Genomic DNA, 17641 nt, shown 5'->3' on the forward strand with positions numbered 1-17641 from the left:
TTGGGGTCCTGGGATTGGGCCCTAGCCCCCACTAGTGCTCTCCCCACCCCAAATAAATAAATAAGTATCTTCAAAAAAAAAAAAGGAAACTATAGATGAGAGAATGGTGGGCAGTCAGGCAAAGACATTAATACTTAGAGTTGTATTTGTTGTGTGTATGGGACTTTGTGTTACTTCAATGAATCATCACAACAGCCCTATACGCTGAACTTGAACGTGGATCTCTGAGTACCTACCAAGTTATGCAGTTGGCATGAGGCAGAACTAGTTTACGTATCAATCCCTGACTCCTAAGCCATTCTCTGCCAAACCAAATTCAGAGGGGGCTCCCCAGGGGAGAGAGACTGTAGGCTAGAGGCAGAAGGATGGAGGGTCCTTCCCAGCAGAGGAAGCTGTGCGTGTCTACACACTGAGGGCTGGGGGGTCAGCCTTGCTCGGGAGTCTGGATTTTATCTTGTAACAAACGAGGGATTTTGAACAGAGAAGAGATAGTATCAGAGTACATCGTCCAAAGATGACTCCCATATAGGATCTAGTGCCGATTTCTATCACAGCATTTATTACAGTGTATAATTATTTTTAATTCATGTTTATATCCGCTCTAGAATTCAAACTTTAATTTAAATGAACTTCATTCCATTCCTTGTAGTGTGTGTTCATGTGTGTGTGTGCATGCGCAGTGCTGACTTTAATTTAGCCTTATTTATTTCAGTATCGTTAGCGCCCAACATAGGGTATGGCCAACAGGCGCAGTGCCTGGTAGTAGCTGAATGAATGAAAGAAAGGAAGATGGAAGAAGAGTGGGAGAGCCGAGGCTAGAATTTAAGATTTCTAACTCCAAACCTTGCCCTATCATTTCGGTGCATAGTTCTCATTAGCCCTAATAAGACGTTTGAAAAAAAAAATGTGATAACCGGTTGGGGAAAAAAAATCAAAATATTTCTACTTTTAAAGGAATCCACTGACCCCATTGGTCGTTTTGACATCATCAAGTCATAGTCAACAAAATCCAGCTTCGCAACATTTTTGATATTCAGGAGAACCTAAGGAACTGAAGGTATCACATATGTTTCAGTTTTTCCAATTTCTTTATTTTATTGAAAAACCATGAATAAAAATTAATTCCATTTCCTTAGTTTTCAGAATTGGGAGTACAGAAACCAATTTGGACATATAGGGCCAACTCCAAGCACACAAGAGAAACTGTATTAGGGTTATTGGTTTGCAAACAATAAGAAGAGCTGAATGGCCAATGCAAAGATACAGCAAGCAGCAGGGAAGCTCTGAGGGCTTAGTAAGGTCATCGCGGATAGAACACTTGGGTGCTGCCAGGGGAATAGTTCAGCAGCAGCAGGAGGGAGGGTGGGACATTGTGACTGTCCCACCGAGTAAGAATAAGCATTAGGATACAAAACAAAAATGGGGTGGGGGGCACCTGGGTGGCGCAGTTAACTGTCCGACTCTTGGTTTTGGCTCAGGTGGTGATCTCAGGGTCCTGAGATGGAACCCACATCAGGCTCCACAATCAGTGGGGAGTCTGCTTGAGATTCTCTCCCTCTCTCTCTCTCTGCCCTCCCAGCTCTTCCTCTCTCAAATAATTTTTTTTCTTTAAGATTTTTAACTTATTTATTCATGAGAGACATAGAGAGGCAGAGACATAGGCAGAGGGAGAAGCAGGCTCCTCGTGGGGAGCCTGATACGGGACCCGATCCCTCGACCCAGGGTCGCATCCTGAGCCAAAGGCAGACGCTCAACCCCTGAGCCACTCAGACGTCCCAAATAAATTAATCTTTTAAAAAATGAGTATAGTTAACACTTACGTAGCTTCTTAAGGGCCAGGCACCTTTCCAAGAAAATCTACATTATCTATTTTATTTTATTCAAAGATTTTTATTTATTTGACAGAGAGCCAGAGCCAGAGAGCACAAGTGGGGTAAAATGGCAGGAGGAGAGGGAGAAGCAGGCTCTCCCCTAAGCAGGGAGCCCGATGAGGGACTCGATCCCAGGACCCCAGCCAGGATCATGACCTGAGCCAGAGGCAGCTACTCAACCAACTGACCCACCCAGGTGCCCCCTGTACTATTTCTTTTAATCGCCCAGCATGCCTATGAGAGAGGCTTTGGTTCCTTTTGCTTTGTTTTTGAGAAGATTTTTTCTTTCCATTTTACAGATGAGGAAGCTAAGTAAGTTGCTCAGATCACGGAGAAGGAGAAACCAGGATATGAACCTAGGCCGTCTGACTGCAAAGCCTAGCTTAACCGAAGTGCGACATGCCTCCCACATCTAGATGGAGTGAGTACAGATGATTCACTGCGGCACAGAAAGAGAAGGGGGTGCTGGGCCGCTAACCTACAAATCTAGATCAGACAGCACTTATGGTAGAGGCACCATTTTACAGTAGACACTGCGCTCTGTAAACTGCAGACTCTGACTTCTGAGCCTTTGGCTGCCCATGGCATTCATGTCATTGGCTCAGTAATCTGAATAGAAATTCTGTTTGTTTCTATGACAGCTGATTAGCCCAGCTATGTAAAGATAAGAATTTTCACAGTTTTCTGCTTTTGGCAGAAAAGCAACACATTTATGAGAGTGAAACTGCTTTATATTTTAGAAAAAAAAACATACTGTGGAAATAGAAATTTTGTTTTTCCTTATTTTGTTAAAAAAAATGATTACAGTCAGAACTTGCACTCCTGTACTCCCACATATTGTAATGCTGATGAGCCACTTCTAGGGTCCAGGTGAGGGCATGAGATTTTTTTTTTTTAAAACAAATAGCTCTTACTAGACTTTGTTCTTTCTTTCTTTCTTTCTTCTTTCTTTCTTTCTTTCTTTCTTTCTTTCTTTCTTTCTTTCTTTCTTTCTTTCTTTCTTTCTGGGCTGTGTTTTGTGTGTGTGTGTGTATGTGTGTTTTTGTGTGCTGACTTTCAAGCTGGTAGGTGTGTAGTTGAGGAGCTTGTGAGTTTGCATACGCCTGAGAATAAGCAGGAATATAGTGCTGCATCTGATCCCCACTGCTCTGTGATTAGTTACTTGATTCTGTTACACTGACATTCACAACATATTTTGAGAAAATAGTGAGGAAGTATGAAATAAAAATCTGCCGCCTTACGCCAATAATTCTGATTTCCAGAGCCCCGTTTTTTTTAATCTCTTCATCCTTACTTGGGGCCAGGATCCCTGATTAAGGTCAGGGCGACCACAGAGGTGATGCTTGACCAAGTAGCTGACATCAGAGCACAGCCTTGTTATCAAGACGCAGGAAAGAGAGAATCACAGGCCTCTGGGTGGTACTCTGAAAGTCTCCCTGCCTTCAAGGAAAATGCTCCCACTTACCGAACCTGTGTTCCACCCTCCACCTGGGGTCACATTCGTACACGTGAACTGAATAAACCAAACCCTGGGCAACCACATTGAGAGGCTCTTACCAAGCACTGTCACTTAATCTATTAACATTGGTTATATAATGATCCAGTGAAGTCTTCAAAACATTCCCAAACACAAACTCAACATCAACTGTTCTTATATTAGGTTATTTTTATTTTTTATTTTTTGAAAGATCTTATTTATTTATTTGGGGGGGGGGAGAGAGAGTTGGGGGAGGGCAGAGGGAGAGGAGAGAGAGAATCCCAAGCAGACTTTGCGCCTGGCACAGAGCCCAAAGTGGAACTCAAATCTCACAACCCTGAGATCATGACCTGAGCCCAAATCAAGCTTTAGATACTTAACCAACTGAGCTACCCAGGTGCCCTGTATTAGTGTTTTGAATGCCAGATGTAGTTCTGTTCCGATTTTAAGACTTTTTTCTTTTTTTTTTTTTAAGGTTTTTTTTTATTTATTCATGAGAGACACAGAGAGAGAGAGAGGCAGAGACACAGGCAGAGGGAGAAGCAGGCTCCATGCAGGGAGCCCGACATGGGACTCGATCCCGGGTCTCCAGGATCACGCCCTGGGCTGAAGGCTGCGCTAAACCGTTGAGCCACCTGAGCTGCCCAATATTTTTTTTTCTATTTCTGAAAAATGCCACCAAAATTCTGCAAGGGAATACACGGAGTCTCTAGATTGCTTTGGGTAATATAAACATTTTAACAATAGTAAATCTTCTCAGTCATTAGCCCAGAGTATCGTTCCTTTTATTTGTGTCTTCTTCAATTTCTCTCATTAATGTCTTTCATTAATGTACAATTAAGTTGTACATTAAAATGTACAATTAAAATGTCCATCAATGTACATCTGTACAAGGCTTTTACCACGTTGGCGGAACGTATTTCTAGGATTTCATTCTTTCCGATGCACCTGTAAGTGGGATTGTTTTTCTAATTTCTCTTTCTGATAGTTCCTTGTCAGTCTGCAAAAATACAACAGATTTTTGTATATTGCCTTGGCACACTACAACTTTACTGAATTCATTCATTAGTTCTAACACTGTTGTTGGTGGAACCTTTAGGGTTTTAGCTAATACTGTTAACCAATAAACAACAGATAAATAACATCAATGCTTAGTTTGATGCACTAATCTAGAAGATTATGCTTCTTCTTCAGTTTTTAGTATCAGACTGTTGGTTATGCACCTCTTACCAACAGATGTGCAAGTATTTATTATTGAGCACAAATGTTGTGACAGGCTCACTACTGTGGCCCTGGTGCCATGTGAAATAGGCACATTGTCCGTCCTCACAGATGTATAACGCGCAGGATGCTGGAATAGGTCAAAGGGCAATGAGGAGAACTATGACCATCTCTTTGAGGGATCAGTCAACTCATCGGGATTAAAAGAGCCCCCCTTGCAGTCTACCTCTTTACTAGTCAAGAATGGGAGATCCTAGCAAGCGCACGTCAGCAAAAACAATCCTCAGTGTTATTTACTGTGAGCCTTTTGATTTTGCCTTTTTCTAAGGTTAATTTTTTTTTTTTGCAAATTTTACGAATTCCTATGTGCCATGTCCCTTTTCATTCAGCCTGCATATACGTAAGACTTCTCAAGAGCTTCTGCATTTTTAGGTTTGATTCTGGGCTCTTTAGATCAAAACACTCACATCCCTAATCTATTCTACTTCGAGGTCTGTCTTGATGTCTAGGATCCCAGCCTATGACTTTAAAACAACAAATGAATCTCTCTGAGACACAAGTATGACAGTTAATTGCTCTCATGTATTTTTCCCCCACCCATTTCTCTAGCAGCTTCTCTCATGTCAAATAGATCCCAGAAGCTAACTCTGTACTCTGGTAAGCTAAGTGTCATGCTGCTTACCACCTCTTATTTCCATCATTAATCTATCACCAATTATGCGGTCCATAAGGGATTTTGTCTTATGAGGGTCTGTTACCCAGAGATCATGTACATGTAGCAGCTGCTTATTTGCAAATACAAAATGGAATGAACACATGGTTCAGAAAGATGGATTTTTTTAATGCTGGTATTTTCTCATTTTGTTAGATTATCCACTATCCTTTTTTCCTTTTTTCAATCCCGTGTGTATGCTAAATAGTCTTTTCTCCCCTACTAAACTCCACTGAAATAGAAACAACTGGAATGTCACGAAATGTCTCCAATAGCCAAGGCATCACAACCCCAAAAACAGCTCAAGCTTTAAGTAGTGATACTGATCGTATTGATCATAAAAATATCAGCAAAGCAAGCAGGTGTAACCTGCTACTATGTACCATGCACTTCCCCGGGGGATTTTACATATGTCACATCATTTATTATTCATAATAATCCCATGACATAGACAGATGCTATTATCTCTAGTCTGTAGGTGAGAGGGCTGAGGGTGAGGTTTGTTACTTACCCAAAGCCACAGAGCTGCTAGGTGCACCTACCTATCTCTGCCCTTCCCCCACTTTGCACCGGGAATGGGGGAGAAGAGGAAAGCAGAATGGAAGGCAAGGGAAAGAGGTGATAGAAGGGCGATGGGTAATGGAGGAGAGTGTCATTAATCATTGTTAATTCGCTAAGTGAACATGCACTGAGCACCCCGTACTGGCTGAGCAGAGTGCCTGTTAATAAGACAAGTTTCTTGTCCGAGACAGGCACATTTGGCTTAAGAAAATAGAGTCACTGGCGAACAACTACAGTCCTCACAAAAGGGAATAATTAGCACAAACCAAAGTGCAGAGAGCACAGATGAGGGGGACCTCCAAGGGGGAAGGCTTTCCAGACAAGGTGCCTTCTGACCCCAATACAAGCAAAACACAAGAGTTCTTGGGGTGGCTAAGAGTGGAAATGGGGGTGAGCAGGTGTGAATCCAAGCAAGGACACCACAGAAGTGTGACAGGTGGAGTAATGCTTGGAGAAGCCCTGGTGCTTCCGAGAGAGCGGCAGAAGAGGATGCATGGTGAAGACCATGAGAGTAGGAGCAGAAGGGCAGGTAGCTTCGACAGCACACTGGGCTCAGCATTAGGACAGGGAGCAAGGAGGCGAGAGGTATCCTATGTGGGAAGGAAGGAGGCAGGTAAAAAAAAAAAAACAAAACAGGACCACACAAGGCTCTCCCACCAAGGGACCATTCTTCATAGCAAAACATATGAGGTTCTCATCAACTCCAGTAAATCATGAATTGGGTCTTCAGGTGCTTTTTACTGTGACTATGGATTATCATCGTAGGCCACCAGAAGAGGTAAGTTTTGATGGAGAGAAGAGTGCTATGTACAAAGGTATGGATAACCCTCAGTTGGACCGTGGGGTCCAGAGAAAGGAAGGTGGAGCCTGGGTAGAGGGAGAGAAAAGGCATCTCTGAAGTAGAAATGGCTGCTGAAGTACGAGGCAGGTAGCATGGAGCCATATGGACTATTCAGCTGTGTTTCAGACATCACTGACTTTGGATGGCAGGCACAGGGCCCACAAGGGAGATGAGAAGACAGGATGACTGCATCATTACATCTGTCTTAAAAATTAATCAAGTGATTCAGGTGAAACAAGAAAAAAAAAACAACCCTGAATCGATAATATATTAACCCCTGCAACATAGTCTGAGCAAACATTCTGAGGGGCAGGCACAGTTAAGTATTATCAGGATCGGGGACAGTGTTTTAATGCTCCTTGGATTAAGATATTTTCTGCTGTGGGAAAAGCTAGATAGTGCCAATCAAGCTTTTCTTGATCTGGCTGCTTAAGGGCTAACTAGAGCACAACAAAGGTTTTTAAAGTGTCAGATCTGTACTCTGCCAGTAATCCCTCCCCACAGATAAGAAATCCGATTTCAAGAAAAGGAAAGGACTCTTGGTACCCTACATTTGTCAAGAAAGTCTTGTCAAGAATGTGGCTCTATTATGTACTCGTACTACAGCAGCAAAATAAACTTAATACGTTCTGATTTTGTATTCTATGGAACAAAACTTGTAGTGAGATAAGAGTCAAAAGATATTGCTTATGACAGCTTATAATTGGACTCGGCGCAGGCATCATTTAAATTGTAGTTCCACTGACAGGATTTTTTTTTTTCTTCTAGTTTCTCTGACTTCTCTGTCTCTGTAGATTATCAGTCCCAGCGCATACAATTCAAATACGAGAGCGATGGCCAAGAGCCATGGGGTGAAGGTAAGTTTGGCAACGCACACTTCCAGGTAACCAAGTTAACCTCCAGGTACCTGTTACAGTGCAGCAGCGGCCCCCAAGGCCACCATGAAATCCAGCGTGGACAGCCTCGATTTTGGAGCCACGTAGACCTGGGGTTCATGTCTCAGATCTGTATCTTATTAATTCCAAGAAATAACTCAAAGCACTTGGCCCAATGCCTGGCACACAGTAGACACTCAATGAATAGAAGCTGTTATTACTTTAAAATTAAAGGATAAAAGGGAAAAGCCAGAGCTATGACAGCTGTTCACTTCAAAGGCATAAATTCCATCTTCCTGTCAAATATAAGTACCTCTTTCAATTTCTCATGAATATCCAGACGGAACCATAAACTTCCCTAAAACTCTTATTAGTACCAGAGGCTGACATTTTATGCATCAGTTTCTTGGGTTCTCCTCTCTCTTCCATACTATGCTTTATAGGGTGATCTAAATGGTAAGAGATCAATAAATAGGAAGTGCAGTTTTTTTGGTCTTACCATTTTTATCCGCTCTCCTCAGTATCTGAAAAAGAAAAAGGAAAAATGTTATTACCATTTTTGCAGTTGCAGTGAACATTACACTCACATATAATTCATCCCTTAGTAAATGAAAGAAATTCCAATTTTAAATAAAGGTTTCCCAGTTGAGAGGTTTCCTTAAGATAATCAAAAACTGAAAACAACCCACATGTCTTTGAACAAGTGAATGGACAAAAAAAAAATCTGTGGCACATCCATACCAGAATACTACTGAGCAATAAGGAGAAATGAGCTCTGGATTCACACAATAACTTGGATGGATCGCTAAATAATGATGTTGGGTAAAAACCTAGATACAAAAGAGTACGTACTACGTGATTCCATTTATATAAAATTCTAGAAAATGCAAACTACAGTGACAGAGAGAAGATTAAGCGTTGCATACAAATAAGGAGGGAGCACATTAGAAAAGGATATGAGACAACTTTCTGGAGTGGTAGGTGTATTTATTATCTTGATTACAGTGATGGCCTCACAGGGATATACGTATGCAAAAACCCATCAACTCTTCACTTTAAAAATGTGCAATTTAATATACATCAATCATACCTCAATAAAATGGGAATAAATCGAAACAAAAAAGTAATAGATTATGGATGAATAGAGCTCACGTGTCCACATTATATCTTACATTAGGTCTATGCATTAATTTTATTATCTTTGGTGGATAAGAGCTGCCTGGTTATCAAGTCAGGTATCTTTGGGATTTCAAAATTTTCTTCTGGGCAACCAGTCTTTTTCCTACTCTGGGCCCATGTGCTCGAGGATTGGGAAGAGCACTCAGGCCTGGCAAGCAGGGTGTCCCATACTCCAGCCACAGTGATTACTCAGGCTTGAGCATAGAGAGAGACACACCTTCTTCTGCTGACTTGGAACCTGGGAAGATACAGGTAAGAAGCTGCTGTCTACCCTTCCTTGGTTGTATATATCATGGGTTGAACCGTGTTGCCTCAAAACAAATGTGGAAGTCCTAACCCCCAGTAACTGTGAAGGTGACCTTGTCTGAAAGTAGTCTTTGGAGATGTAATCAAATTAAGATACAATCTTACTGGACTGGGGGTAGGCCCTATACCCCAAGACCGATGACTTTATAAGGAGAGATTTGGAGATGCAGAGACAGGGGAGACCACATGATAATGTAGGCAGATGTTGGTGTGATGCTGCTGCAAGCCAAGGAGTGTAAAGGACTGGCCACCATGAGTCACTAGGGGAACAGGTATCGAGCAGACTCCCCCTACAGCCTTCAGAGGGAGCAAGGTCGTCTTGCCTGCACCTTGACGTCACCCCCCTAGCCTCCAGGGCTGAGAGAGCAAATCTGGTTGTTTAAGGCCCTCTGTGTGCAGTACACTGTTACAGCAGCCACAGGAAAGTAATACAGCATACGACCCGGACATAACCAGCCCTCAAGAAAGCAGCATCCAACCAGAGACCAAAGAAAGTAGATCCTGATGACACTCCCTGAGCTTCTGAGCAAGACACCCTGACCAGATGATCTCCACTTTTCATTACAGAAGCCCATAAATTGTTTTAAATCTTAAGATAGTTTATTATTTTTTTCTGTTAGTGACAATCAAATTAGCCCCAGCTGATAACCATATACTGACAGGGAAAAAAAAAATCTGGAGAATATAACACACAGCTATGTTATATATAGCACCAAGGAAAATGTCCCTTTATCATACTGCAAAGATAACCTTGAATCACACGAAAGGGGCACTTGAGGATCATTTTTTTCTGAGCCGTATACGTTAAGAAACCACAGCTACTCTTAAATTTAGGTCATCGCTTCTTGGTGGGCAGCTTGAAACGTAAGCGATAGTTCTCACTACCAAAGCTCTACTGCTTTCTACTATATAAACATTACCCCCTTTCCTTCTGTTGACTTCACGAAGATGAAGGATGGTTAAATCTAAACATCATTACAATGCGTTTATTATCAGGTACTAATATTACTAAAAATCTCACGTAGGAAAAATTTCCGACAACAGATATGCATCATCCCGACTTGTGTGCCTAAGAAGTTGGTCCCCTTTATCAACTAAATTTATTCCATTATTGCAAGAAAACTGCTCTCAGCTGTAAGAGCTTCTATGTTTAAGGCCGAATGAGACAGAAATCCTTTTTTACTCCACAGAGGTAATTTCTAGTGGGGGTTTTGGGACTCCCATCTCTCCACCAGGACCAGTGTCCTCCTCTCCTCTGAAACTGTGAAGCCCCAGCTGAGTGTCAGGGAGACATGAGACACAGCCTGAGTCTTACCTTTAATATACCCTCAGATTCTATTTCAAGAGCTAGTGTGTCCTTATGAGTAACTAGAATAGGAATAACCACACACCAGAGACTCGGACCCCTGGCTTCCATCATTTCATAAAGAACTGTCTTAAATAACATTCAGCCCCTTAGTGATGACATTAAGACAGTAACTTTCTTTATTAAGACAGTTCTTTGTAATTAAATATGAACAGAACTGGCTCTGCTGCAAATTTTGCCTCTGAGCCCACAGACTAATAAAACAGGTCCTGCAGGTGCGGACTGAGTTCATAACGTTAGGCCTCCACAGCCCTCCGGATTGCCTAATCCTACATTTAAGACCACAGGATGGAGAGTAAATGGACACGGATAGCGTGGCCAGAACGCACAGGTTATGCTGCGTTTCTGCAACAACTTAAGAATGATCCAGCAGCACCCCTTACCCCCCAAAGAGACTCTCTGGTGGCCTTCATTGAAATTCCTCATTTTGCACCTGCAGTCATCCAAGGCGGCTGTTAAAAATGCAAATGCTATCACCGAGGCCTAAAAAACGGACAGTTTGCGAAGTGCTTCCTACCCTGTACCTGGTTAAAATTAAGTAATGAGCTGAGATGGCCTCCGAGAGGCCAGGAGAGAGGCCAAGGCAGCTGGAGCTCCTCAGATGGCCCAGTGGCACCCAGAAGGGAAGACCCGCTGGGCAGACCAGGGGGTGTGGCCTGGGCGGGGGGGGGGGGGGGGGGGGGTAGTTCTGCTCCACCGGTTGCCTGGAGATGGGCTGCAGGGGGGGGTGGAGCAGTAAGGAGGCCTGGAGGGAAGGTAAACCAGCAGGAACATTTTTATCTTCTCACTCTTGCCTGGAATAGGGCTGATGTGAAGCGACGGTTTAAAACATGATATGAGAGACTCCGAACTCTGGGAAACGAACTAGGGGTGGTGGAAAGGGAGGTGGGCGGGGGGTGGGGGTGACTGGGTGACGGGCACTGGGGGGGGGCGCTTGATGGGATGAGCACTGGGAATTATTTTGTATGTTGGCAAATTGAACACCAATAAAAAATAGATTAAATAAATAAATCAATAAATAAATCATGCTAACATTAAAGCTGAGTTTCTCTTATTTCTGCAGTTTTTGAAACCCAGGGGAGTGCTGTCTGTCTGGCCACTCAGGGTAGACAAGTGAGGGGGTTAACTGCCATCCTCCCGACTGAACAATGTTGAAGCCCTCTGTCTGGCTCACCTCCTGCACAGGTGAGGATGCGTAGCTGCGCGGGGGACTTTGCAATGCAGTATCGTTGGCAAAGCAGAACTGTGACTCGTTGTCACCAAGTCCCTGAGCGCCCAGGCATCGTGCATGGTGTTCGGTGTTCACGGGTATGCATGATGGGTTGGGGGAAGGGAGGGAAGAGCAAGAGTAAAGTCACCTCTCTCCCCTCCAGAACCTTCCAGGCCCGGCGTCTGCCTCTACTAAAATGAGGAAGGGGCCACTTCTCTTCCAGCTACAAAGCAAAACTGTTTGGGAAAAGACGGTGGCACCACGTGGTGAAGTGGTACCTAATTCACTGCACGTGTATCATGCCTCGGGGGCTGACCGAAGGTTGGCTTTTCTCCTTTGCACAGCAGCAGAGCTGAGGAACGTAAAGACCCAAAAGAGGGACCACACGCTCTACAGACTAGTACTCTAAATTACAGACTTTATTCTGGTATCTGAAAAGAAATAACCTGCAAAGACAGTATACAGGTGGTAAGAAAGAAAAGAACCGCCACCCGCCTGGTCCTTCCACGTTGCTGCACACGACACCACACGCAGTGCAGTCCCCCTCCCGCAGGCGGCAGTGGGCTCAGTGCTGTGCAAGCCCTGGGGCCAGCCCTGGGTTTCCTAAGCCCCCCAGTGGGCATTTGAGAATATTCAAGATGAACTGCTAAGCAATCCTGTCATTTTTTTTAGATAGAAAAGAATATAAATCACACTCCTAATGGGACAGTGTCTGTATTGATTTGTGGATTTGGCTACTGTGATGTCGGCACTGGGTAGGGGACAGAGATGTAGCAATCCACAGAGCACACTTAGACCGCACGTTGGCTTTTTCTTCTCAGTTTTCATACCCTATGAACTCTCACTTAATACAACCTCCTGATTTGGACATATTGGCAAATGGAGCAGAAGCCAATAGTTAGGGTCAATCTCGCTCTGATTATCTGATCTATGGCTAGTGTCTTCCCAGCTGGACATGCCCGGTCATGTCATCAACGGCATCTTCAAGACCGGTTCCAATCATTTCTCAGAGAACTGATTACTACAGTGACATTGGTATATACACACACTGGAAATCGAAGTTTTCCTCAAATTTGGAAATTAGTCTGGGTTTCATCCCTGTACCTCTTTGAAAAAGGGGTTACCTATGACCTACTTGCTATAATCTGAATAGAATTCAAAAAGCAATCATTTTTAGCAGTGCTACTAGAATATATTAAAACAAATCAAATAAATTATGTATTTATATATCACATTTTATTTTTGCTAAAAGCAGTATGATCCAGAAATGAATAATGCAAAAATCCCCAAGTAACAAATCCTTTTTCGTGTCACAAATTTCGCCAGAGTGCTAGATTTTTCACAAAATATCTCAAAGAAAAGTATAAACAAAATCTTTTCTAGAGATAAAATCCAGTGGCACTTTTTTTTTTTTCTATAGACACTAGAATTTACTGGCGAACAAGCATGTCAACACTTCTCATCTGAAATCGGTTTTGTATTTTTATTTTTAAATTCTAGAAATAGAAGGGGAGGATATCCTATTCATAGAGTACGTGTTCCTTCAGGACAGGGACCTGATGCTGTTTATTGACAGAGCTTAAGAACAATCGTGTCTATACAATAATAAGTAAGATTTTAATTTCCTCTTTTCTTTTCTTTTTTAACAGCAGTTTGAACAGTTGGGCTACATTAGCATGGGTGTCGAGGAGGCTGACCTTCATTTATACAGCTCAGTCCATTCATCTCTACGGTATCTCCAGGATTTGTTAACTGCTTTGGGAAAGTCACAGAGAAGCACTTGATATCCTTGGGGGACAGAGCGAAGACCAGGCCAGAATGAATGGAGGGGCCCTCTTGCCATCTCTGAACCAACTTCAGGGCAGCTTAGCCACTGACCTCCTAACAGACGTGACTTTCTGGGACCCTGAGGCTACTGGCTGAAGATTCCTTTCTCACCTGTGCTATGTGCCTCCTTCCCCCAGCTCCATTTCCTCAAGGGCTTTTTGGCCCTGAACAGCAGGATTTAAAAGAAATAACAGCATAGCCAGTCAAACCACCAGCACGAGAACACCATCTGATTGACCAGAACCAAGCAGAGAGAAGTGCTCAGGAAAAATAAGGTACTCACTCCTACGGAGAGAAGGAATGGGAATCAGACTGTTTGGGTGGGAAGAGGGCCAGCCGGAGAACGCCTGGATCCCCAACTGGAACAGCACAGTGATGAGGGGAGGACGCTGCCAGGAGACACATCTGCCTTAGACCAGATCTTCTTATTAATACGGTTTTCTATCCCAGTTTAAAAAAACCCAGCTAGGGGGATCCTTGGGTGGCGCAGCGGTTTGGCGCTTGTCTTTGGCCCAGGGCGCGATCCTGGAGACCCGGGATCGAATCCCACATCAGGCTCCCGGTGCATGGAGCCTGCTTCTCCCTCTGCCTATGTCTCTGCCTCTCTCTCTCTCTCTGTGACTATCATAAATAAATAAAAATTAAAAAAAAAAATTAAAAAAAAAAAAAAACCCAGCTAGGGCAGCCCGGGGGGGGGGGGGGGGGGGTGTCCGCGGTTGAGCGTCTGCTTTCCGCCCGCCTGGGCCTGACCCTGCAGACCCAGGATCCAGTCCCACATTGGGCTCCCCCCATGGAGCCTGCTTCTCCCTCTGCCTGTGTCTCTGCCTCTCTCTCTCTCTCTCTCTGTGTCTCATGAATAAACAAATAAAATCTTTAAAAAAAAAATAAAAAGCCCAGCTAATCCGTTCAAAATAAACTTGGGAGGGCTCCTCACCCCATCCTTCTTATCTTCATGACATCTGCTTCCCCACGATGACACTAGTAAATGGACTTCCTCACATTTTCATCTCTCCACAAATGAATGTATTTTAATTTCACATACAGCTGGATTTTTTAATAAGAAATGATCTCAGGGGAGGGTAGAGGAGAGGGCACAGGGCCCTCCTCCACGCCTCGAGCCAATTTTCTATCATGCCTAGAGGAGAAGTGGCCAGAACTGGGCCCACAGGGCGAGCAACTACCTCCAGGGGCCAGCAGGAGTGTGACGGGAGCGGCGGAGGCCCGCAGGCGACAGGGATGGAGGCCCCTCCTCCCACAGCGGAGCAAAGAGCCGGCGCGGGGCGGAAAAAAATAAAGTACAGAAACAGCAGAAAAGGGGAGAAAAGCAAAATGGAGATATAAACTGCTCTAAAGGTAAAAACCCCAGCGTGGGGGCAGAAAAGTAGGAGAAAAAAAAAGGCAACCAAGAATGAGGAAAAAAAACAAACGATCAGCATTTTTAGAAAAATGAAGGGACTCAATCCCCAAGGGGGTGCGGGGGGGGGAGCCCCAAGGGAAGAGCAGTGAGAATGCAGGACCGAGAAGCAGGCAAGGAAACTTGGGGGGTCTCGGGGAGGCGCGACGGGAGGGAGGCAGGAGGAGGATCACCGGGAAGGAGAAGAGAAACAAGGGGGCGTCCCGGGAGCTCCGTCCCTCCGTCCGTCCGTCGGCGCCCGGGGGGAGGCGGCCGCGGTCACGACCCGGCGCCCAGGCCACGCAGCCCCAGAAGCCGACTTCGGCGGGTCTCCCGGGGCCGCCCCGCCCGGAGCCGCAGGTGCCGGACCCCGGATCCCGGCGGCTGAGAGGCAGGCGGTCCCCCGCAGCGGCGCGGGCATCGGGGGGCGGGAGCGCGGGGGGGCCCCGGGGAGAGGGGATCGCAGGGGGGCGCGGGGGGTGCCCGGGGAGCGCAGGGGGGCGCGGGGAGAGGGAAGCGCGGGGGGCCCGGGGAACGCAGGGGGGCCCCGGGGGGAGGGGAGCGCGGGGGGCGCGGGGAGAGGGGAGCGCGGGGGGGCGCGGGGAGAGGGAAGCGCGGGGGGCCCGGGGAGCGCAGGGGGGCCCCGGGGGGAGGGGAGCGCAGGGGGGCGCGGGGAGAGGGGAGCGCGGGGGGCGTCCCGGGGAGAGGGGAGCGCGGGGGGGCGCGGGGAGAGGGAAGCGCGGGGGGCGTCCCGGGGGGAGGGGAGCGCAGGGTAGAGGGGAGCGCGGCGGGGCCCGGGGAGCGCGAGGGGACCCCCCGGGGAGCGCGGCGGCCCCCGACCCCACTGCGCCGCCCGTACTCACGTCGAGGAAGATGGACATGCCCTTGGACAGCTGCAGGGCTGAGCTGAGTTCGTCCGAGGAGTTGGTGGAGGACGGCGACGTCTCCGGGGAGCCCTCCATCCTCCCGAGCCCGGCGGCGGCGGCGGAGCGGGGCTGGGCGGCGGGGCTGGGCGGCGGGGCTGCCGGGCGGGCGGGCGATCGCTCCGCGCTCCGCCGCGACTGTGCCGGCCCCCCCCGCGCTCCCCGCTCCCCGCTCCCCGCTCCCCGCTCCCCGCTCCCCGCTCCCCGCTCCCCGCTCCCCGCTCCCCGCTCCCCGCTCCCCGCTCCCCGCTCCCCGCTCCCCGCTCCCCGCTCCCCGCTCCCCGCTCCCCGCTCCCCGCTCCCCGCTCCCCGCTCCCCGCTCCCCGCTCCCCGCTCCCCGCTCCCCGCTCCCCGCTCCCCGCTCCCCGCTCCCCGCTCCCCGCTCCCCGCTCCCCGCTCCCCGCTCCCCGCTCCCCGCTCCCCGCTCCCCGCTCCCCGCTCCCCGCTCCCCGCTCCCCGCTCCCCGCTCCCCGCTCCCCGCTCCCCGCTCCCCGCTCCCCGCTCCCCGCTCCCCGCTCCCCGCTCCCCGCTCCCCGCTCCCCGCTCCCCGCTCCCCGCTCCCCGCTCCCCGCTCCCCGCTCCCCGCTCCCCGCTCCCCGCTCCCCGCTCCCCGCTCCCCGCTCCCCGCTCCCCGCTCCCCGCTCCCCGCTCCCCGCTCCCCGCTCCCCGCTCCCCGCTCCCCGCTCCCCGCTCCCCGCTCCCCGCTCCCCGCTCCCCGCTCCCCGCTCCCCGCTCCCCGCTCCCCGCTCCCCGCTCCCCGCTCCCCGCTCCCCGCTCCCCGCTCCCCGCTCCCCGCTCCCCGCTCCCCGCTCCCCGCTCCCCGCTCCCCGCTCCCCGCTCCCCGCTCCCCGCTCCCCGCTCCCCGCTCCCCGCTCCCCGCTCCCCGCTCCCCGCTCCCCGCTCCCCGCTCCCCGCTCCCCGCTCCCCGCTCCCCGCTCCCCGCTCCCCGCTCCCCGCTCCCCGCTCCCCGCTCCCCGCTCCCCGCTCCCCGCTCCCCGCTCCCCGCTCCCCGCTCCCCGCTCCCCGCTCCCCGCTCCCCGCTCCCCGCTCCCCGCTCCCCGCTCCCCGCTCCCCGCTCCCCGCTCCCCGCTCCCCGCTCCCCGCTCCCCGCTCCCCGCTCCCCGCTCCCCGCTCCCCGCTCCCCGCTCCCCGCTCCCCGCTCCCCGCTCCCCGCTCCCCGCTCCCCGCTCCCCGCTCCCCGCTCCCCGCTCCCCGCTCCCCGCTCCCCGCTCCCCGCTCCCCGCTCCCCGCTCCCCGCTCCCCGCTCCCCGCTCCCCGCTCCCCGCTCCCCGCTCCCCGCTCCCCGCTCCCCGCTCCCCGCTCCCCGCTCCCCGCTCCCCGCTCCCCGCTCCCCGCTCCCCGCTCCCCGCTCCCCGCTCCCCGCTCCCCGCTCCCCGCTCCCCGCTCCCCGCTCCCCGCTCCCCGCTCCCCGCTCCCCGCTCCCCGCTCCCCGCTCCCCGCTCCCCGCTCCCCGCTCCCCGCTCCCCGCTCCCCGCTCCCCGCTCCCCGCTCCCCGCTCCCCGCTCCCCGCTCCCCGCTCCCCGCTCCCCGCTCCCCGCTCCCCGCTCCCCGCTCCCCGCTCCCCGCTCCCCGCTCCCCGCTCCCCGCTCCCCGCTCCCCGCTCCCCGCTCCCCGCTCCCCGCTCCCCGCTCCCCGCTCCCCGCTCCCCGCTCCCCGCTCCCCGCTCCCCGCTCCCCGCTCCCCGCTCCCCGCTCCCCGCTCCCCGCTCCCCGCTCCCCGCTCCCCGCTCCCCGCTCCCCGCTCCCCGCTCCCCGCTCCCCGCTCCCCGCTCCCCGCTCCCCGCTCCCCGCTCCCCGCTCCCCGCTCCCCGCTCCCCGCTCCCCGCTCCCCGCTCCCCGCTCCCCGCTCCCCGCTCCCC

The 17641-nt window shown here is 49.9% G+C and overlaps 1 protein-coding gene across 1 annotated transcript in view; it reads right to left on the reverse strand.

Moving 5' to 3' along the window:
* The window catches only part of NECAB1 (N-terminal EF-hand calcium binding protein 1), a 186962-nt gene extending 171035 nt beyond the window's left edge, over positions 1-15927 (reverse strand). The window contains exons 1-2 of the mRNA XM_041768387.1: positions 15703-15927; positions 8058-8082 (exon numbers count right to left, since the gene is read on the reverse strand). Of these exons, the coding sequence (XP_041624321.1) occupies positions 8058-8082; positions 15703-15801 (124 nt within the window). The 5' untranslated portion in view covers positions 15802-15927. The remainder of the gene's footprint in view (positions 1-8057; positions 8083-15702) is intronic.
* Positions 15928-17641: the final 1714 nt, after the last annotated feature.

Source organism: Vulpes lagopus, chromosome 9 (genome assembly GCF_018345385.1).
Source record: "Vulpes lagopus strain Blue_001 chromosome 9, ASM1834538v1, whole genome shotgun sequence".
NCBI classification, from domain to species: domain Eukaryota; kingdom Metazoa; phylum Chordata; class Mammalia; order Carnivora; family Canidae; genus Vulpes; species Vulpes lagopus.